The following is a 24,180-nucleotide window of genomic DNA, read 5'->3' as shown; positions in this document are numbered from 1 at the left end:
AGAGGAAAATAATCAGCAGCCAGATGGGTGTGATGGGGGATCCTTGGAACACCTGAAGAGCCAAACTGAACCCTAATCATTTTGAAGAAGAGTGATGTACTCACTAAGAGTCAGCACCTACTTGATGGCCAAAATCAATCAAGAAATCATTATTGAGTTTTGAAAATCTTTTTGAGTACTACTGTATTGGGAATGTTTGGGGAACGTCTTTCTTTCTTCTTTATTTAATCAGGGCCACTTAAGAAAACAGCTTGATTTGAATCAAAGGGCTTAAAACTAATTTCTATAACAAAATTACTTCTATTTATCGTACACGGAGATTTGGGGCGTGATAGAAAACGCGCGCGTAGAGTTGGAAACGACTGAATGGATAACATCATCATCAATTTTGCTTAAGAACTGACCAAGTAAACACGGTTTTATTTTTTAACACCCAGGGGGCGCAATGGGATTATTCAACAGTCAGCGAAAGCGACTTTTGCCTTTTTCCAAACTTTTAAAATTACAAAAGGAAGTGGGATTTTGAAGTAAAGAGATTTTAACAAGGCGATATGGCAAGGTCAAATGACTGACTTTTTTCACGGATCGACTTTTCACGGACGTTATAACCTTCTCGCTCTGCAACAGGTAAATTTGCTGTTTCCATGCAACTCTCCTTAGTTTCTCACGTCGAGTTTAACTTCCCTCCCGCGCGTGTTTTGGGGAAGCTGTGGGGTGTAGAAATTCTGCATTGATCCCTTTTTCCAACGAAAAGATAGGTGCATTTTATTTTCTTTACTATAAAACAGGCGTATCCATACGCAGCCGGAAAACTATTCTTATGTTCAGCAATGGCTGATAAAATGCATATTATAATTTTCTGTTCATACACATATTTGTGGACTAATATTCTCTAAATTTAGGAATGTATTAGATTATATGAAAGTCCGTTGTATTATTATAAAGACAATAGGAAAATTTAGAAAAAAATCATACTGTATAACTTTCTTAAAATTCTACCTGGAGAAAAACTATTTGGTATTATGACCATGTTATTAGGAAGTATATAACTTGCACATACCCCATTTATGTGTCTATAAACCTTGAAACTAAATAAGAATGTAAATTATTACATCAATATTATGTATAAATTATCCTACGTGTATTTCTAGGAAATATGCCCCATTGAAGACAGATTGTAGATTGGACTGTTATGTTTACATAATTATTACAATCTTGTCTGTAGTTAGCAATAAATCCAATTTTTTGATCAGCTTGTTTCCAGTAATATACTGCATAGGACTGCTGTCTAAGGAAAATATCATGACAAGTAGAAATTTACTGAAACTGCAAATGCTCTATTTCTAATAAAACCTAAACATTTTCTTTAGTATATGTGTCACAGTACATAAGTAGATTATTAAAAATAATTGCCATTTCCCCCTCCCATTTTTTAAATAAAAGGTAGCAGATATAAAATTTAAATGCTAATTTTTAAAAAATTTCTGTCTTTCAGAGATTGGTAGGATTTCATTTGGTACCACTTGTACTGATGAAAAAGAAGCTGGGCAGAGTGGTTGCTTGTGATGTATGTTGGCTGTGCCACACATATGAACCATTGTGTGAAGTAAAGAAAGTGCATATAAGTTGAACCAATACAGATAAATTGTTGTTTTGCAACTAGCTTTCATAATACTGGTAGCACAGTTGTCTCAGAATCCAGTGGTACTTTAGTATGTGTGTAAGACTGGAGACTTAATGATTTTCTATTAAAGATTATAATCACAAGAGTTTAAAAAAAACCATACAAAGTTTTAAAAAGATATAAAACTAAAAAAGGGTATAAGATGCAGAAAAGAAAGAGGAAGAAAAGTAAAAATATAGCAAAGAAAACATAGAAATATATAAAGTGATTTTCTCTATTTTCATAACAAACAAACCATTTTATCGGTTATAATTTACCACCTCTTATATACAAATTTATAACAAATGATGTTTTTCTCCCTTATCCCATTTCTTATCTGCAAACAAATCCATAAAGCATCGTCACTATAAAAAAATCCATAAATCCTGGCATCTTTTAATTCAATATATCATTGTAGCAATACAGGTTGATTATTTTGATAGAATAAATACAACTAACATTTTTGGTCACCTTTCAGTTATTTTGCCCTTCATAATCCTGTTACATCTTTATTTAATGTTTGTTTGTGTGCTTTGAAATGTGTTTCTAAGTTGTTGGTAAGGTTTACATATTCTTTTGTTTTATTTTCTTAATGCAACTTTTAATCTACTCTGTTGCTGTTAAAACCCCTTTGGTTCCTTGTAGGAAGAAACAAGCACAGTTAATTGGATACTCCAAACATTTCCTTTCCTCCCTTTTCCCCCAGTGTGAATCGCTTATATCTACTGTACTTGCCTTAACTGCAAATATCTTAATATTGATTGATTGATTAATAATCCTGTCACATTTTCTTACTTTTAGACAAAGCATACCTATGCAGGACATAATTAATGCAGCTTTTCTCAATCTTGGCAACTTTTAAAATATGTGACTTCAGTTCCCAGAATTCCCCAGCCACACATCTTAAAAGTTGCCAGGATTGAAAAGCACTGGAGACAAAGGAATTCTGTGCTTTAAACTTAAAAACTTCTAAGCCATATTCACTCACCAACCAACCTGCAGCTTACATATCTGTTTAAAAGTGGCCAAGTTTATTTTAAGCCGGTAACTTTACTCAGGATCCTATGAAATGTCAGGTTTATGATCTCCAATCAACCAATCATTTAGGTCATTACAGCCTCATAGCCGAAAGCCAGGCTGGAAAAGGAAGAGCCTTCATTTCAGCTTGTCCTAAAAAAAAAAAAACCAACAACAACCAATTTTCAAACTTTTCTGGAGTTGTGCCATCATCAAGCTGGCTCCCTTTACTTCCCCCACCCCTTATTTTTAAATTGCAGGCATAAATTTCAAACATGCCACTCTGCACCATTGGCAAGATAGGCCAATTTGTCTTTGAATCCATTTGGTATTCTCTCACAGATGACATTATTTTTAGCAATAGAAAGAAAATGGAAAAGCAGGCTTCTTAATTTATTTCATTTCTTAATTTCCTGTAGGAAAGTCACAGCTACTTTATAAACTAGTCTTTTCCATACAAAATCTTCCCTTTAAAAAAAAAAAAAAATCATTTTTGAAGCATTGAGACGTGGAAATGCCCAGGGATTAAAATTGACCGGTGTCTCTTTAAAAGTTCCTAGTTCCCTGTTATAAAAATGTAGACGGAAATGGTGTAACAGCTTCTTCCCATAGGAGCTTTAAATAAAGCACTTTCAGCTTTTGTGCCTTTTAACAACTATTTTAAAGCAAACGTTGTAGAGAATCAACATTCCTCAAGTTTGAACTGTTTCCCTTGATCACATTTAAAATTAAAAATGTGAGCCCCTTCCTTTCCTTTGACACTAAACTGCTATTTTTCCCCCCTCCCCAAAGATCTAAAAATGTTTTAATGGATATTATAAAGCTTTCAGAAACCTCTAGTAGTTTCTTGCCCTGGGTCCAAGTGCTTGGTATAAGTCATCAGGATTAAATGGTGATGTGATATTCACTGTACGGTTTATCTCTCAACCAGGAGATCTAAAATGCCTTAAAAATCAAGTGTTCATTTGCTCTTAGGTCATCATTCAGCTGGGCTTGGTGATGATTCACTACCTGCATTGAAGTCAGTGCGGAGGGCTTTAGTTAAGATCTTAGTTGCCTTAATGAGGTTCTGCCTCCTTTAACGGTGTATGATTCCCCTAACCATGGAGTTAATGAGAGTGGATGCCCATACCATCCACCCCCAGACAGTCTGCCACATGCATAGAGCTAACTCCAAAGTGGTGGTGAAGTACCCTCCAGTATTCCCACTCCCTTTACCCTTTACCCTGGTAATTATTCAGCCTCTTATGACCCTCCTGTCTATCTCTTTTATCGGGCCTCTCTGCCTATTCTCCTTGGCAGACACAGCTGAGCCAATGAAGAGTGCAAAGGAGCCCCTCCATCTGCCACTTTCTATGTGTGCCCCCACTCTAAATAAAAATAAGGGTCATTTTTCTGGATCACACACCAGGGCCACGACAAATGAGTCCCAAAGGCTTTGATGCCTATGTTTGGACACAAGCAATTATCTCTAATTATTGTTTTTCTTTTCAGTTTGCCCAACATTAAAGAACCCTGTGAAGCAGCTTTAAAAAGGGGGCTCAGGAGAGTGAATAATATATTTCTTTAGATGATTCGGCCCTGCACATACACCTCCTCCTCCTCCTTTGTAACCTTCCCCTCCCTCAATGTTTCCATATCGGTGGAGACACAATCTTCACAAATGTTCAACAAATAATATGGATTCAGCTTGCGTGTGGGGCATTTTTTTAAAGAGTGTGTTTGCGTGTGTGTGTGTGTGTAGATGCTTCTTAAGACAAAATGTAAACATTTGTATAAATAAGTTGCAGATGGAAAAGAACATGGGAGATATCTGTGAAGGATGGTAAAAATAAAGTAAACTTTAAAAACTTGTTTTAAAAGTTTAAAATATTAACACTTGCCATTAGTCATAAAATATTAAAATGTAGTCGGTTTTGTCCACAAGCAAAAAAATACTTAAGAATAAAAAACAATTAGTTGTTTATACTACATAATAGTTTGAAGATAATTTCTGCAGACGTATTCTGGATATTTTATAGACCATATTGTTAAATGCTACTACTAATATATATACATTAATGTGTATGAATCAAGGATGGACATGCACACAAATACATACACCAAACACAATCAAAAAAATATCCCAAACTTTGTAAATTCCAAACTGCATTTATTTAAGGAAATTATACCATTGTTAATTTTAATAAAACTGAAGATTAAATCCATGAACATTTATTTAAACTGTATTTATTAACATTACATACACAATCATAATTATTGGATTAAGGCAAAAATCAATTTCAATTCAGGTGACTTTTGGTCCTTAAAACTGATCTAAAATGCACTTGTTAACACATTCTCTTTACTGATTCTGCTATGGATAGTTGGGTGTGAGGTATAATGTGTACAAACAATATATTTGGAGAGCATAGTAAACCGGACTGATAAATAATGCTGGTTTACAAATGATGCCCTGGTGCAAGTATGATTACTGCTCTTGCTGCTGCTAAACAAACAATATGGCTGGCTTTCCCCATGATTTTGTCATTATAAGAAACTAAGAAACAAGATTTGTTCTGCCTCCCTCCCTCCCTCCCTCCCCCCTCTCTTTCATGGTTTATTAAACCATTGAAGCTTGTTTAGGTATCCCCAGTTGTAGGAAAAACTAAGTGAAAATGACTGAACATCATCCATCCTCATGCCACTCTTTCTCCTTAAATGAGAATACTTTATAACATTAGTGTACTATTAAGTCTGAATGCAGTTTGTACATCTCTGTCCTTGCTCTTATATGCCAGTGAACCAAACTTATGATGAGGTTTGCATTTTTGTCAAGTTTAGACATTAGAATTCCTACTACTGTCTACAGACAGCCTCTCACAAGGAGTAGTTTTGTTTGGGGTTCAGATTGGTTTGGTTATTTATGCTATATTTTTCCTTCAACATTCTTGGAGAAAGACACAATAAGTTATGAGATAGACGAACACATCATTGGTCTGGGCAGCTATCTTGACAAGATTTCATGTGGGCTATTTTAAAGAAGGATAATTATTTGATGGAATTTCATTTTCAGAGATAGAAGATGAGGGGAAAGTGGGATGATTTATTAATAGTTCAACTAATGTGAAATATTTGTTTACCTTTAATGGAAAAATACACAGAGACCAAAAATGTGTAAATACAAATACAAACCATGTCCATATCTACCTTTGAGTAACTTATCTACAATTACATTATAATATATTACTTGGCCAAAACTGTTATCCAGACGTTAGAGAACTAAATGATAAAAGACGATTCCAGATGTCTCTTCTTGTTGCAGAAACCTGGGCCGAGGTAGCTTCATTTTGCCAACATTGCTTCTATTCCGCCTGTAGTAGGTCTCTTGTCCTTGGAAATAGAAGAAGGAAAAAACTACACTCGGAAAAAAGTTCTCTATAAATGTAGACCCTCCAATCACAGATAACAGATAATCAGAGTTGGAAGGGACCTTATAGGTCATTTAGTCCAACCCCCCCCCCCAAAAGCGGGAGACCCTATACCATTTCTGACAAATGGCAGAAAGTCTCAAGTTATGGTCATATATTTATATAATTCTTTTATACAAGTGCCAAAGGTAATGCCACAGCATTCTCCACCAACATTTTCTATATTTCTATATCTTTTAGATCCAGTCCATGTGTTACACACCAATTAACACAGAATGCAACAGTTCTAGGTAGCTTAACCAAAGACCTCACTTAGATTAGAGCTACAATTTAAGAAGGTATTTATTCAGTGCAATCATAATTGGACTTATTTCCAGGCAAGCATGCCTAGGATTTAAATATTAGTTTTAATTCCTTAATGGGGCTGGAAAATAGAAGGACACTAGTTTATTTTTCAAGGTGCCTTAAATGCCATAAGAGTGTAATTGGTGCAAGGCGATTGATATTTTTCCACCAACAGGCATATTTTATTGATAGTATTTTACCTTCATCTTCAAACAGCTAAAGAAAAGCACAAAAATAAAAGAAATCTGGTCTAAGGTGTCCAAATTATTCCCATGCTTCATACTTGGAGTGCTTCCTCTGGTGGACAATTTATTTGTTAAGTACTATCAACATTAAGCAAGAAATAGAAGTTCCCAAATAATTGGATTTTAGATTGTGGAAAAATACATTGATGTGATTACTTTTTAATTAAATATTTTATTTGGCCATATCCAGGATAATAAATACAAGGTCCTTTGCTGTAATTCTGGCAAGTTTTCTCCCTGGGAGGTTGAGAATATCTATCCTTTCTGCCTTTGTAAAGTGACTTGACAGGATTTGCTATTGTCTCTTTGGATTAGGACAGAGACCTTACCTTCTAACTGCAGTGATGTTTTCTGCAGCACAGGAAACTAAAATAAAAACCCCAAGATACAATTAAGAAATGAAACTGGGAAATGCAGCGAATTAAAAAGTTGCAGCTTAAAGGCAATCCATATGTTAGCAAATGCTTTCCAAATGATCCTGCCTCGACCCCCTGAGTTGTAGAAGGAGGGGGGACTGAATGGGGCTCCAGATTGCATCTATGATCTGTAGATTTTCCTGAGTTCCAGCTCTGTCTGCGGTGTGGCATGACCCTTATGCCAGGGGTCGGCGCACTCACCCTGGGGGGGTGAGCATGGAAGAATGGCAGCTCACCCCCCCTCCTCAGACCCAGTGTGTGGGGTCTCGGCTCTGAACTGCTAATTAAACTCATTCACAGTTCCAGCATTGCAGCCCCCATAGCCAAAAATCAGCTTGCTATCACTCCAGCGTCCCTTGAGACCACACATAAGCAGGCAGCATCCCAAACTTTTGCAGAAAAGCAGGAAATCAGAGGAAATCATAACAGGGTAAGATGCAAGCAGAAAGAAAGGTGTTACAGACCCCTGAAGAAGGGAGAGAAAGATCAAGGAAAGCCTGAAATGGACAGTTAAGCAAGAAGGGGCTGGATCCAGAAAATACAATTTCTGCAATCCATTATAAAACAATACGCCCAACCCTGAATACAAGTTTCCTAGTCCAATCCTGTCATGGCAACCAGATGCAAACAACAACTAATTCACTGTAGTTACACTTCTGCATTCAGCCCATTCGGAAGAATCAGAAAAATATTTCACTAGACAAAGACCCTTTTTGAATAGATAGAATATTTCAGTTTTAAGCCACAACATAGGATAATACACTGCAATTCAGTATTAAACCTGATTATTAATACTGAAGTATGAATATGATATGAATATGAAGAGCAGCACCAGGGGAGACATGATAGCAGTCTTTCAATATTTGAGGGGCTGCCACAGAGAGGAGGGTGTCAAGCTATTTTCCAAACCACCTAAAGGTCAGACAAGGAATAATGGATGGAAATTGAACAAGGATAGATTCACCCTGGAAATAAGGAGAAACTTTCTGACAGTGATAGTGAGAAAAAATCAACCAAATGGAACAGCTTGCCTTCAGAAGTTGTGGGAGCTTCATGACTGGAAGCTTTCAAGAAGAGATTGGACTGCGATCTGTCAAAAATGGTGGAGGGTATGCTTGGGTGGAGGGTTGGACTAGATGATCTACAAGGTCCCTTCCAACTCTGTTAATCTGTATGTATGTAAATTTACATCACAGCTAAGTAATTTTAGGCCTAGATTGAATGAATTTATATTGTACCCATTTCAGGTATGTCCCTGAATCTCATCCAGATATATTGCAGCTAAGTCATTTTAGATTAATTAATTATCCAGCTCTCTGGAAAAGGTTCTAATGCTGGGAAAGGTAAAACAAAAAGAAGATGACTAGCATCAAGGTATATGGTCTTAGTTACTGAGGCTATGAGTGCACTATTGGGACACATGAAAGAACAGGTTAGGGAGAAAATCTATTTGTTGTCACTAGGAGCTTGGTGATACATAATTATTTACTCATAAAGAACAAAGTTTTTTTTTCTGGAAAAAATATTTCAGCGATCTCATTTTGTGGGCATTGTTCAGTCTGTTTAATATAAGGTAAACTTTTGCTAACTTCATGGAGAATTCTACGTAGTTTCCTTGGAGGAATGTCAGAAGTTACTTGCCACGCAATTTTTGCATGTACAAAATTTCCATTGCCTTAAAAGAACCATGTTGTTCCTCTTTTGCCACCTCAGAAATAGGCAGACAATATAAGGAATCCTGTGTGAACGTAAGGACAATATATTTTCTGCATGTTCCATCCAGCCTTCTCTTGCACCAGATTATATTTTTTTCCAGATCTAACTTTCATCATGAAAGCAATATCTAGATGCAATATAAATTGCCCACCATACACATTGTTGGATTTTGATCCTGCCTTTTCTCCAAGAACTAGAGGCAGTTGGCATCAGGAGTTCTCTTTAACTGAACCATACAACAACCCTGTGTCATAGACTGGATTGAGAGAGAGAGACTGGATCAAAGTCACCCAGTGAGTTTACAGAACTGATGATGGACTTTGAACTGAATCTCTCCAGTCCCATTACCACACCTTAAATACTAGGTTACACTGCTTCTCAAGTCATGCATCTAGATCTTTCTAGAGCTAAAGATTTTTATTCTCTGTGTGTAAAAGAAGATGTATAAATTAAGGATATGTCATCGAAATAGTATTTAAATAAGTATTTCAAAATGCTAATTTACCATCATTTCTCCACATTTTATTTTTCTGAATGGTCACATATTGAATTTTTTGACATACTGGTACTTTTGCATGTTTAATAGGAATTTTCTGTTTGTCAAAACTGATAATAAATGATGAATTTATTATCAAGTTACTACCCAAAAATATATTTAGGGCAAACCTTTGAGAACATGCTAGAGATTGATTACTGTAGATTCCTAAATGTGCTTCTCCATTCCTACAATTTGCTTTTGTATGTAGGCTGAATTTCATCTTGTAAATTATTTAACATGTCTTCTTTTCCTGAATATAACAGTTTCATATATCAGCAATACTGTAGAAAGTTGATTGCAGTATGTATAATTAGAACAAAAGAGTTACTAATGGAATTGAGATCTGATTCAGGATCAGTCAATTCCTGCAACTGACTTGAGATTTCTCTAGCTCATCAGATGCATTTTTCCTAATTCTTCACAGCTGTGACATAAAATTGTCCTTGAAATTCTTTGTAATAATAGGACTAATCATGGGGTCTAAGACAGCTCACTGGGACCAACTTGCTGTGGCCATCTTGCCATGACCAACCCACCATGGCCATCTACCTCACTGTAGCCAACTCACCACAGAATAATTCACCAAAGACAGTACCATGTGGAATAATTCAATGAGATAAATGTTATTCACCACTATTTCTTTACATCGTTTCTATTGACAAAAATGGAAACAATGTTAAAGAAATAGTGGCATTGATCACATTGAGTTTTACCACATGAATTATCTGTGGTTTGTTGTCCCACAGTGAGATGGCCACGACAAATTGTCCCATCCTGCTAATATATACATGTGGTAATAATGGTATTGGATTCAATACCAGTAAAAATAAAATAAAAGTACATCTTAGAATATTACTGCAGACATGTAGTCTTTGAGATGTATTTACATTCTGTAAATCCTAGTTTCAATCTGCCTTAATATTTCTGGCACTTCATTTGGAAGGAATACCATATTACTTACTACAGAAGACCTGCTTAGAAACTGCCTCCACGTCATTCAAAACATTAGCATATAAGTAAAGAGAAACTAACGCTGAAAATTAAACATATGTTCAGCATAACTGTCTTTCATATAGTTAAGACTATTACATGAATCCATCCTTATTCTAATAATATCACTACCATTAATAAGCAAGTATAGCAATTACCACTATTTCTTCTAAAGGAGTTTGAATGACATCAGAACACACCACTACACATAAAAAAATGTAATCATGATAATGATCTAATCCATCTGGTAGATTTTTTTCCTGTTTATTTGACTTGGAAGAATATATATGATCTGCATTCCCATAAGATACACTATTTCCATGCTGTGCCATTTCAGACTGTTGAAGTTTGTTTTATTTCATGACTTACTATATTTGTAGCCCATCTTTTCACAAAAATGACTCAACAATTATCTCAACCTATTTTTAGATTAAGAGCAGCAGTAAAATTCCCAAGCATCAAAAAGAAGTGGAATACGTGAAGTAGCCAGTCCTCTGAAGATAAACAGATGTGAGTATAGTCTATACTTGGATGGAAGAATACCTGGGAATCTTGTAATTCTGGATTCTCTGTCAGAAGACAGAATAAATTTTACTATTTTAGTGTCCTTGTTAGCTGCACATTCCCAAGGCAATTGACTGATTCAGTTCCCTTCTGGGTTAGGATAATATTGTTCTTTAAAAGAGCATGGTTGCTAATTCAACTGGTAGGCCAGGCCAGAACTTTTCCAGAATACTATGCAACTAATGTTGTACAGAAGGAGAAGAAAAGGAGGTAGTGGCAGTAGTAGACAAAATATTTGATTCTAATACAAATAAACTCTTAAGCTACAATAACCTCATGGAATTCTCTACATAAATACTGATAATTCTATGCTTTATTTGACAACACAATACTTGAGTGTTAGAAATGAATGTGTTTTTCCAAGGAATATTATAAGCCTATGAAACTGTGCATTCCTTTTACAGTAGCATTCCTATCATTCAGTAAATAATTATGAAAGTTTTGGGATATTTTTGGTTTAGGTCAAGTACTCTTCAAGAAAAAAAAGCATGCTAATGTGAGGAAATTAGTACAATGTCAAATGTCAATGACTACACAATAGCTGTTGAATATATACTTACTAAGACTCTTCTGGGAAGAATTGACATAATTACATGCTCTTAGCAAAAATCTCAGTTGTTTGGTTTACTAGTAGCAATTGCGAAGTGAAGCATGGAAAGTGCAAACATTCTGGGAATGAAAATTCTGTGTCTAGATTGATCACAATATTAAAAACATTTCAGAAATGTACTTGCTGATTTTCTCTTCTAAACATTCCATACATGACAATTGCTTATTTTGGTGTGCCTTCTGCTTATAAATAGCAGCAAATTCCCAGATGATTTTCAGTTTTGAAGTGGATTTGATCATAAGAGATCATCCTCTTGGATCTCCACTCTTGTCAGTTTACCATAGTTAAACTTCGGACTAATTTTGAAGTGCGAAGGTGAAATGAAGTCACCTGGAAAGAAACCACTGATCAACAGTTCCAGCCTGCCAACTGTTTGCTTAGAATGACTTCTCAGGCAGGTTCAGAAATATATATTAGAAAGTTGATATGATTCTTTGAAAAGGTGAGCTATTCTGATGACAATGGCCAAAATTAAGCTAAAGCTATTTTATAGGTAAAGTTTGGGAACACAGCATTGTTTCCTTGTTGTTTTCACTGCAGGTAAGAAACACAATTAGGAACAGATCACGATAGAAAAAAATATGTGTGGTCACTAATATTTGACAGCTTGATGGCATGTAATGAAGAAACAGGATAATGGTCATTAAATGGGTAGTAATCAGTGAAGGCAAGCAACAAAGCAGAAGCATTTAATCGGTCCAAATGAGTTCTCAAAGTTTACTGGCTCAAGAAAGCATTAACCTAGTTCTACATTTTTCAAGGCCTAGCAGCCTGTGCCTTGACAATGGGCAATACAGATATTTCCTCTAAACACTGATATTTCTTGAAAGAGAATTTAGAAACTTGAAAGGGAGAAGTTTGTGTACATGTATTACTTCCAAAGTTAATTAGCATATGCATTTAGGTCTTTTGGCTGACCACAAGAAATAAGGGCAGATAAAAAGAAGTATCCCACCACAGTGCTCTCAAGACTATTTGAAATTCACCCTTTTCATTCTAAATTGTTGCTTTGTACCTCCATTTTGACATCCATTGTCACTTCCAATGTTGATCCACCAGAACTGCACCATAGATTTTGTAAAAATAAGTCCTTTTTTGAATGCCAGGAAGAATGTTTCTGTCTTCCTCTTTATATTTTCAGGCAGTTTTAATCATTTGGAGGTCAATAACCATCAAACACTGTTAATTTCCAACAAATTATCTAATCCAGATGGTTGAACAATTTGGACAAACACTGGACCCAATAGGATCATAAAATAAATAAGCATGAAATAGTTTAAGGTTTCAGCTCTCGGCTCACCTAACCTAGGACCTCTGCAAGCTTCCCATCTTTCCAAACAGGAAAATGTAAATATGGTAATATGTAGCACGTGTTTGCAACGGGATCAACTTTCTTCTAGCTTGAATGGTGAAAGCCCACACACATAACTGCCTCAAGGGAGGTAAACTTCATTTAGATTAATATGTTAATCATGAACGAGGCCTAGTCTTTTTTTTTCCCCCTACTCTGTTACAGCTACTCAAAAAATATGCATAAAGTAACAGGAAATAAGGTTGTTATTCAATAGAATTGGGTAGATTATTTTTACATCTCAGGCAAGAAAATGATAAGAATGCCAGTAATTTAGAGGATAGATATAATAATATAAATTTTTAAATTGTTTGCAATTCAGAAATGGTTCAAAATAATTCATTTGAAATATATGCATCATCTGATTTTAGTTTAGTTAATTTTTATAGTTTGAATTTAAATTATAAACAAATTAATTTGAACATCTTATCCTAACTCAGCTGAAAGATTTTTCAGTATTGCAGTTATTCGACTGGTTATCTTTGTTACAGAGCACAATAAAATATGAAATATTTTTATGTATGTTATCACAGTCAAAGTAAAATAATGTTCTTTTGTGTCATTGTACAAGACTGTGAGTATGTTCCTATTTGCACTTATATGTTTGTGTATTTCTATGTAAACATGCATCAGCATGGGGTGCAAGTTATGTCAAATCAAGCCACAGTCTATGAGCAGCCTTTTGAATTTATTGAAACATCTGTCAAGCCCTTTGTGCCCCAGTTGTTGTCCTTTAAGGAATCTGGTATCCTTTTATCTTATGGGATCACATGGCAGTTATTTTGAACAGTTAATGGTTTTCAGATGGGGAACTAGATCTTTGAAAATGCAATTTTCTGCATAACCATGGTAATAAAAAAAACCAGTATAGCAACTGAGGAAGAGAAACCAAAAGTTGACAAGATGGTTTGATGGAATTCATTTTTTAATGGTATCCTTTGACCTGAAAACAAACGAAGATCATTTTACCCATATAACATATTAATATCTGAGGAGAAAGAAAAATGTTTTAGAATTTTTTTTAAACATGTTTTCTTTCTTCTCAGATATTAATGTTATATTAATATTAATTTATGTAATAATTAATATTAATAAGTTCAAACAGTATTAAAATAGCCAAAGGAAAAATTCAGCTCCCCCTTTGTTTTGCCTGTTTAAAACAAGGCTGTATTTTAGCAAAATAAAATGTGTTTAATATCTATCAGATGAAGGTTTTTTTAAAAAAAATTACTTCCATTTTGATTGGAATGACAGAGGTTAAACATACATTCTCTCTCTCTCTCTCTCCTGAATATGTGTGTGTGTTAGTTTAACTCTCTCTCTCTCTCTTTCTCTCATATATATAACATGCGTGTGTGTGTGTGTGTGTGTGTGTGTATACATGCATACTTACAAATATATACATATACACACACACATTTGTTCAGCACCCAATTCTTAATCCTGATCAAGAAGAAATTAGCTTTTACCAGCAAAATGACCATAAAACCCAAGAAGTGCAGTGATAAGAGATATACTTTTTTTTCCTCATTGGAATTCCTATTATGAGGCCATCAACTGGTAAAGGATGTTATTTTGAAACATTATTATTACATTTCTATCTTGCCTTTTTATTATCACTAGTACTGTATTTTTGTTATAAAACCAAATGGGATCAATTTATTTATAAGCAGCAAAGAAAGATACTGTATAGCAATAATGCAGCATCAGGGATTTAATCTCAAACTCTATCCATATCGGCACAGAGATTTTTATCTCTTTAATCTGGCTTTGGTCTGATTAAATGGCCTAAGAGGAAAGAGCCGAGGACTTTTTCTTGTGGATGATACATGAAAGGAGGCAATCAAGTTTTTAAGTGTGTCCTATAGTTGACATTTAATGTTTTCAGCACTCTATTTTTTTTCCTTTGTAGAAAATTTAGGAAGCAAATTGCAGCCGGTTGAATTTTAGAACAAAAATTTGATAAAACTGTCATTCCATGTGCGTGCGTGTGTGTGTGTGTGTGTGCGCGCGCTCACACATACACACACAGACACACATCTTAGACATCATTTCTGGCAAAATGTAGTCCTGTGACAATCTCAAAGTTGAACAGCCATATCAATTAACACAATGCCTCTAAGGTCACTTTCATTAATCATGGTTAATAATAAGGGCAGAACCCAGTGGTGGGATTCATTTTTTTAAACTACTGTTTCTGTGGGCGTGGCTTGGTGGATGTGGCAGAGGAAGGATATTGTAAAATCTCCAGTCAGAGGTAACATTTGCCGGGTTTCCGAACTACTCATAATTTCTGCTACCGGTTTTCCAGAACTGGTCAGAACCTGCTGAATACCACCACTGGCAGAACCACTTAAGTCCATGCTCCTACTACAATCCAGGAAGGATTAACAGGATTGTACACCTATTATCTCCAGATCATTCTTGTATGGAGTCAGGTGTAAAAAGCAAACCTCAGATATAGCAGCTGCACAATTATCGTGTGAATTGGGAAACTCTGCCAAGTAGTACCTTACTATGAATAATTGACCTGCTCAAACAGAAATACTCCTGAACACTGGAATAGGCAGTATATCATCAGCATCTCTATTCTCTCTTTAGTTCCACTTCAAGTATTAATTCTGAAACACCATAAGGTCTTCTTATGAAGAAATATTTCTGTGGATAATGGTCCTCTAGTCTAGATCAGTGTTAAATCCAAGTGATCTAAGACAATTTCAAATGGTCCATCCACCATTTGTTCAGCAGTCCCAAATGGTAGTTGTTTCATTATGACTAACCTGCATTTAACAGCAGATTAAGTAATCAAATAAAATATTGATTAGAAAAGAACAAACCCAAAACAGTGAGAGAGATTTCAAGCACATAATCATAATTAACCCATTGGCTATTTCTAACCTCCCATCCCACTTTTATTTTTCAAAACAGCCATAGAAATATGATCCAACATGCTTCACTCTTTGAATCCCCACCTACCTACGTTCCTTTCTATGTATCCATTGCAGTGAGTATCAAGGAGTAAATGAAAAATATTTTTTAAAAAGTAATCATGTGTTTCTATTTTTTTTAAAAAAATCATGTGCTTCTACTTTTTTAAAAAATAATCTTGTTTCTTTGTGATTAGATAGAGATATAATTTCTATTCTGACTTAATTTAATCACTGCTCAAAGATTTAAAAAGTATGCTTAAAGTCACCACCAGTTTGTTCACTTTTGAAGAAAAAAATACAACCAATACAAGTTTCTGGTCCAATCAGTAGCATGTTCTGTACTAGAACCCTACAGCTTCTTTTTTTTCTCAAAATAACTTTGCCTACTGAAGATGCTTTTTTTAAAGTGTAAAAATATAATATTTTTCTCAAACATTATTGCAGTCTTCAATTCAAGCATTGAAGAGAACAAGTTGGCATCCACCATATTTATTAGCATGTGATTGTCTTGCCTGTGCAGTATATACTATGTACATTGTCATAAGTTGCAATGCATGTTGTCCACTTCCTCCTAGATAGGTCACTAACACAAATGTTTTCCTTGTCCGATAGACAGACTGAATCCATCTTTCAGCAATTCATGGTGGTCTCTAACCATCAACAAGCCAAAAAAACATTTCCTCCAAATATTTGCCTTAACCAGTTTCTTTACAGTGTGAAGAAATAAACCAGCTCTCCCTTCCATTGCCTGATTCCCTTGAAGAGAGTTCTTCTACTCCAAAGGCTGTGCAATTGCAATTAGAGCTATTCTCATTTAACTTTTCTCTTCCCTCACCCCCCCACCCCCTCCTCCTGTAATCTCCATTTCCCTTCAACGTGCATTATTTAGTTTGGGAATTATGTCTATTTACTCTGAGTGGAAGTTGTACAAAGGTTATGTTTATGGGAGAAAATTATATCACTGACAAACGCTGATTGGCGTGTGGATCTTGCTAGGCAAAACGGCAAAGGGTGTTTTCATCAACTTGGAATAACACAATGATTGTGTTTTCAGCAGAACTAAGTGTTCACATACTCCAGTGCTCTGATAGTTGTTTATACAAGACACAGTTTCCCAGATCCAGAAAAAAAAAACCTAGAGAGAGATTAATCAAAAAAGCAAGAATAGCATTAACCATAACACATAAGCAGGAATTTTACTTTGGAATTTATGTTCTAAATTCTGTAGAAACGTTTGTGTTGCTTGGATTATTCAAAGGGTCCTTGTAAGTATGATGATTGCATTCTGCAAGTCCTCATAAGACTGATTCATGCTGACAAGAATGAATCAGCAAATATTTGTTTGTTTGCTTTATTTCTCACTTCTTAACTGCCCATCTGTCTCAGAGATTATATTATTCAAAGCAAGAATTAAACTCTCATACTGAAAGTAAATGAAGTAGTCTTATTTTGTTAGTGATCAAGAGAATTCAGATAATAGATTTGTGTGTGTGTGTGTGTATGAGAGAGGGGGGGGAGAGAGAAAGAGAGAGGGAGATTATTTATTTTGGAATGTAAATTCAGGATAAAAGCAAGACATTTTTTATGTTTTAAATTATCATGGTGTTTTTGTTATTATTTATATTTACTATATGTTTGCTTGAATAAATACTTAATACATATTTATATTCCACCTTTTTATAGTACATATTTATATCCCATCCCACCACAACAACCCTGTGAGGTAAGTTGGACTGAAAGAGAGTGATTAGCCCGAGGTCACCCAACTGCTTTCACGACTAAGGCAGGACTAGAACTCAGAATCTTCCACTTTCTAGCCTGATACTTTAACCAAGCTACTTAGTCATTTATTTTGTAAATATTTGTATCTCTTTTTTATTTTTATTGAACAATAAACCCATGCCTGGTGTATGCAACTTAACAGTCTGCAAGCCAAACACAATTTATGTATTTGCACTCTGTTTTAGAATCACAAGCAATAGAGAGATACAGAGGGATTTAATTAGCCTGATATTAATTGGTTGCTAAACTTTATCAAGTCTACAATATCTATTCTGGAAGTATCTGAGATGCTAATATCTTAGCAGATTCATTCGTGCATGAGTCATCATTTGATCCTTCTTCAATTAATTATTTAGCTTGTGGTTCTCATCTAAATCTCTGGACCATTTTTCTCAAAGGTAGTCCTGTTTAAATTAATACTGGATTATATGAAGCTTTGTTGGAGGTCATTTAAATGGCAATATTTGCTTCCATTGAAATAAAAGCAGTAAAGGGAAACTCCATAAAATCAGGCAGGCTCCAGGGCCTTGTCTGGTCAAATCAGCAAAGGGATGATTTAAGTAAGACCTGTAGCATATACAGTTATAGTATGTCTATGACTGAAGACTTTCGGTTTTCACTCTATCTATCCCTGCTATAGGGCTTCCCAGAGGGAGGAAATGGAAGATATTCAGTCTTATCTTTAAAGAAGCAAACAAAAACCATAAGCAAGAGTGGCTTGTATTTAAATGATTTAAGAGTAACTCTTTCAGTGGTGATATTATTTTATGAAGCTAAAGAAGGGATAGTACAGATGTACTAAACATTGGGGAGGGGGAAAGAACTAGAAAAAAATGAGACAGGAGAAGTTTCAAGAACATACATAAAAATTATGTGGCAATGTTACCAATTACTCTATGAATGCTGTAATTAAATAGCCATGGCTATTACTGAATGCAGAAGGAACTTAATGGCACTCCATATTTTCTTGTTCCTCTTTGTAAGACATTAAGCTGAAATGGCAGAATAGAATCAGTTGGGCACTCTTCTCTCAAGGGAGTATTTCTTCCTTCCTTCACTTTCTAACTTGCCCACAGTTTATTTCTGTTTATTATATATGGTGCATAAATGTGCCATAAGCAAACTGTCATTGTCCAATGCAACAAGTCTGAGTGGTGTTGATTCATTATAACTGTCCTGTTTTTCCAATTCTACTGACAGACAAACCTAGCAATGCACAAGTCATAGTAACTCTCTTTGTATTTGTTAATTGTATCTAATCCATTACTGGCTCAGAAAAAGCTATTATTAAACACTGGTAGCCTCTGCTTCTATGATTTATTCTATTTATTTTGCTGGGCATACATTCAGTGGCCTATAAGTGCTATGCACAAATTATGTTAAATTATATTTTCAACAACTACAGTATCATTGCTTTCTTTCCCCATACTTTATTTTATTAAAATATGTATAACATTTGCACCCCATATTTCACATCGGAACACAAAGACACATCTCTAGCATCTAGTAGAGTCATGTATGTGTGATGGATGGCCTATATATTGGCTATTATATTGATTAAATAAATAATTAATGTCAAGCCAAATTGGTATAGTGGTTAAGGTCCTAGATATCAGAAAACTCTGAGTTCTAGTCCTGCCTTAGGCACAAAAAACAATTGAGTTACTTTGGGCCAATCACTCTCACTTCTAGTTTCCCCATGCAGCAATCCTATCAGGTGAGATGGATTACATCTCACTTCATAAGATTGTTGTGTGAGGAAAAACTAGAAGGAGGAAGGAATATTACACATGATCACCACTTTGATTTATTTATAAAAAAAATAAAGATGGGTTATAAATAAATAAGTAAATAAAAATAAATCCCCTCCTATTTTTCACTACAACAGTCCTGTGAGGCAGGTTGGGTTGGAAGGGTAACTGGCCCAATGTTACTTAGTTAGTTTCATAGCTGAGAGCAATTAACTTCCTGGGCCTCCTCAGGGCTGGTCCAACATCCTATTCACTACACCACAGTGGTTCTCATGATTTCTCTGTCTAATCTATTTTAGGGGGGGAAACAAAACAAAGAGAGCCCTTCCACTTCTCTAACTGAGAAGGATGGAAGGACTTTTAGGAAGGCAGCATTTTTGAACTGTTTTATAACTGGAGGTGGGTTTTTTGTTTTTGCCAAGAAAAGAACATGAACAGAACTTACAGTATTTCCAGTTCAGCCTCTTTGCTCCCTGTTATTTCTAACTCTCCAGTCAAATGCTTTTATTAGATTGAAAACTTTCGCTGTTCATTTTCTTTTCTCTTTTAAATTTCAAGCAGTGTAATGTTCTACAATTATAAAACTGTCCCAGTGGCTCTGAAGTCTGGCAAAATAATATACTTTTTTTTTTCCTAAAGTGGGGGGGAATGTCTGTGTATGTTGCCAATTAGTTTTGCTGTAAATACAGACCTCCATCCATCATCGGTCTCTGGGTGGCTATAACAGATCTAATTTGTTTCAGATGCCCTGCGCTTTCTGAGCTGTTCACCAACTCTGTTGACCTGCTGAGAGGACCAAAAGCTGCAGAAGAATGACTGACAAGGGAGAGCCTTCTCCGCCTATAGAATAAGTCTGCACTAAGTGAGAATTAGAGGCCATTTCAGGAGATTTACATGCTGTCCCCCTTCTTTTTCAGAGGCTCGGTGCTTCAGAAAAGATTTGAAAGGTGTAAGGCTCTCATTAGGGAGGCTACAACAGGGTAATGGAAAACCCACCCTCCCTGTTCCCCTCCCCCTTTTCCCTTTGCTTTTACAAGCCTTGCTTAAGACCTCCAGCTCCTTAGGAATTTTATGAATGCCTAGAAGCAGCCAAAATAAACTCGTAAAAGAAAAGTTTGGAGGGAAAAAAAGGTCACGGACCTGTACAGCAAGTGCTAAGCAAGAATTATTTGAAGGAAGAAAAAGTTTCAGGGCTGGAGTAGTGCAAGCCTATGGCAACACATCAATTTTCTGACCAAATTAAAAAAAAAAAATCCATGAATGGGCATTTACAACAGGGATTCTCCTCCCACTTCTACCAGTTTAAGCAGCTCACCTGGCTTTGCACCATTTGTAATGAAGCTTTACCACTAACTCTGAACCAAAGCCTTGTTTGTTTTTCAGCTTCTCCAGGGCTGAATTTACACACTGTAAGGAGAGCTGAGTTTACACAGGCAAAAAATAAACTTGTTGGAAGCTCAGTATCTGACATGGCTCAGAGAATCCAGCCAGGAAAGCAGTGTTTCTGGAGCTGAAACCTAAATTAAAGAGCAACCCCATCAGGTATTCACACACGATCCTATTTTGGAGGAGGGGAGAAATTCTGCCTATAGTTGAGTAAATAAACCGGTTAATTGGTTTATTAAAAGGTTCTGGAATATATTTTGCTGATGCAAGCTGGGTGATTGTGTATCTTGTGGTGATATAGGATATGTTTGACGGTACAGATTGTCATTAAATTTTATTTAAAAATCCTAGAGAGAGTTTCCAGGGTTCTCTTTCTGTCATTCAAGCAAGGCCGTAGAGTTTTAATCCTGTACTTGAGCACGGCTTTACATTTAAGAAGCAGAAAGGGAAAAATGAGTGAGATGCCCCCAATCTCCCCCCAAAATTATAAATCGCTCTTCTAACTCATCTCTCAAATATTTTACACTCTGGAAGTGACAAGGCCAGCCACAGTCTATATGTAAGATAATAATGCTGCTATTGTTCACATGATTGTTTATGCCAGCAGAAAGAGTATTAAGTCACTGCCTTTGCTTCAGAAGTATTGGCTCTCATTCAAGCCTCTAGTTTAGCCCTGAATGCATCAGCATAAATGATTGTATAAACAGGACTGTGTTAACACTTGCCAATGAGGATTCTGCCAAATGTTAATTTGAAGCCTCAATGAAGACGCCTACTGCTGATGCCTCTTACCGCAGACCAAAGGACTTTGTACTGCTGCTTGGTAAGTGGATGGGTGGATGTTCCTGCCCCTTTTCTCTTCTCCTCCTTGGCCTGTGTTATACATGGATAATGTCAGAAGTCAGCCTCATTGAATATCTCACAAGATCCATGTCTGTCTAGGGACTCAGCTAGTATTCACAGCCAGATAGTATTTCTTTTTTGTTATCACTGTAGCTTCCCTGCTCTCAGCATGCATGCATGTATAGCAAGTAGACAGAAGGAGAAAGTTGGTATGGCTTAAAGAAAAAAAGGGGAACTTAGTTTGCCCAAGAGGACTCCAAGAGTTTGGAGCAGAGATACCTTAATTGATGCAGTACAGTGCCTGATTTAACACTGTTAAATCAGGCACTGCACAAAATTCCATGGATGTCCATGGCATTTACCCAACTGGATTCTTGAAGCTGCTACAGATTCCATCACAATCCTGGGACACTGATTTTTAGGTTTTATCACCAATCTTTCCTGATTGTGGGGATATACAACCATACTGATAGTGGTGGATTTATTTACCAAATTGCCTCATTTTTTTGGGGGGGGGGGTCGACGACTTCCAATGGAAGTTCAGGAAAGAGCTTAACTGTTTTGGGATTTTTTTTTCTTTAGATATAAAGGATTGATAAAACATGATCTCAGATCTTCACTTCCAAATTTTGGAAGGACCCCTTACACTCATTAAAATTCATTCTTCCAGAAACTAACAGAGAATCTGAGAAAGATAACCAACTACTGCAGGAATATTGGAGATGGTGTATGTTATACTAGCAAGACAATTGAACTGATATCATACCTCTTGCCGAATTTGCCTACAACAATGCAGCACACTTCTCTGTCGGTAGGTTCCCATTTCAGGAAACTTATGGATTCCACCCATGGGTCTCACCACCCACCAGGCAAAAAGTACCAGTTCCCCATGCCACAGATTTCCTATTCAAGTGGCAAGGGGCACAAAACCTCTTAAAGAAACAATTAAAATTAGCAAAGGCTGTGTGCAAAACAGGATGCAGACAAGAGTTAAATAGAATTACAGAAAGGGATTTGGTGTGGCTTTCTGCTTTTTTGACACCTTCCAAGAAACTAGACTCAACATTTATTGATCCTTTTCCAATGATTAAGCCAATAAACCCAATAATATTCTGGTTGCGATTGCCAGCATCAATGAAGGTTCATCCTGTTTCCCATCAGTCTTTGCTAGTAAAAGAGTCTTTCCCTGCCTCAGTGTCTCCAGCAACAATGTAAGATGCAAAAGGTGCTAGACTCTAGGTGCAGAAGGAAGCAGGTTGAATACGTAATATATTGGAAAGGCTACCCAGAATCAAGAGGTCATGGAAGACAGTAATGGACATGCATGCACTGCAATTTGTGCCTTCTTTTCATGACCAAATACCCTAACAAATCCTATCCTCAACAACTTCCAATGTAGGGATTTGGCAGTGACTAAAATGAATAGAAGATATTCTTTTATGGGATGGAGGGCATCTTGGATATAGCAAGAGACCAAGAAAGGGGCATGGAAAATTACCCATTTCTTTCCACAATAGAGTTAGAAGCTTCTTGGATGAGAAGCTTCAAAGAAAAAGCAAAAAAGCCCAGTTGCCTCTTGAAAAAGCACCCTGGGAACAACATGATGTGGTTGACTGAGAATCTCCATAGACACTTATTTACAGAGAACACTTCAGTGCTGGTTGAACTCATATATTTATTAATTCACACCCAACTATTCCATTTCATGGTGCCATATAAAGTTCATCCTCTGACTCTGTTCATAGTCACCTGAGGAATAGTAAAGAAAGAGCAGTTGGTCTAAAGTTCTCCAATGTGTTTTATGAGAAAAATCAAGATTTCATATTTAGATTATACAAACTTTCCATAGGGAGGAGTATTTGATCTACCACTCTGTCAGGCTCCTTGGTGAACCAGTCCTTAAATCCTCTATCTTAATGAGTCCCTCCTGCTAGATTATAATCCCCCAGGCACCCCTTGGATTGCTGATGTTTTCCTACTGGAAAATACTATATCTGGCACATTCCTATATTCTAGTCCAGGGTACTTCTAATGGATTAGCATTCCTTGTGGGAGGAAGGATGAAAAATACAACCCTGTACTCCTGGTTTATTTTCATCGTGTTGGGAGGGAGCAACATTCATTTTAAGCCATAGGGGGAGTTTTGACAAACTTACAACTTGCAGTGTGGAACATTCTGCAATGGGAATTCAACCCCTGCAATTTATTGCAGTCACAAAGTAGCCCCTTTTCTTCCACACATTATTCTGTCAACATTGTATTTTTGTTGGAAAGCCATCTACAATAGTTATCATCTCTTTACTGAAAAGAAATAGGCTGCAGGTGCTGTAGAGTTCATCCATGGGATATGAGGAGTTTAAACGTCCCCAAGAAAGGGAAATTTATGTCAACAATGACTAATTGCTTGCCTTCCATTCTCTCTCTCTCTCTCTCTCTCTCTCTCTCTCTCGATAGCAAGTTTGCTTCTATCCACTTTTGCTGTTCCTTTAAAAAAAAAACCTTGTGTATATCTATTCATTTATGCTGAATATCTCTAATCTTTCTTACCATATATTGTTTTTATTAAGCCCATTTTTCTTTACTTGGTTTTTTATAAATTGCCTATTTATTTCATGCCGTTAAG

At 36.1% G+C, this 24,180-nt stretch overlaps 1 protein-coding gene across 9 annotated transcripts in view; it reads left to right on the top strand.

Moving 5' to 3' along the window:
• Positions 1 to 482: 482 nt before the first annotated feature.
• Positions 483 to 24,180, top strand: part of LOC148126133 (uncharacterized) — a 77,209-nt gene continuing 53,511 nt past the window's right edge. For 4 of the 9 annotated variants that reach the window (XR_015742865.1, XR_015742864.1, XR_015742866.1 and 1 more), the window contains exons 1-6: positions 506 to 627; positions 10,770 to 10,850; positions 20,072 to 20,190; positions 20,712 to 20,870; positions 21,422 to 21,537; positions 22,228 to 22,368. Coding sequence is in view for 5 of the 9 variants with exons in the window: in XM_087929875.1 (XP_087786001.1) it covers positions 21,496 to 21,537; positions 22,228 to 22,368 (183 nt within the window). In the remaining 4 variants the exon portion in view is untranslated. The other 5 variants (XM_087929876.1, XM_087929877.1, XR_015742867.1 and 2 more) reach the window with 5 other exon arrangements.

The sequence above is a fragment of the Pseudonaja textilis genome, chromosome 3 (assembly GCF_049901715.1).
Source record: "Pseudonaja textilis isolate UNSWEBS1 chromosome 3, rPseTex1.2, whole genome shotgun sequence".
Classification (NCBI taxonomy): domain Eukaryota; kingdom Metazoa; phylum Chordata; class Lepidosauria; order Squamata; family Elapidae; genus Pseudonaja; species Pseudonaja textilis.
The sequence above is the reverse complement of the archived record's forward strand: the minus strand, read 5'-3'. Positions and strand labels throughout refer to the sequence as shown.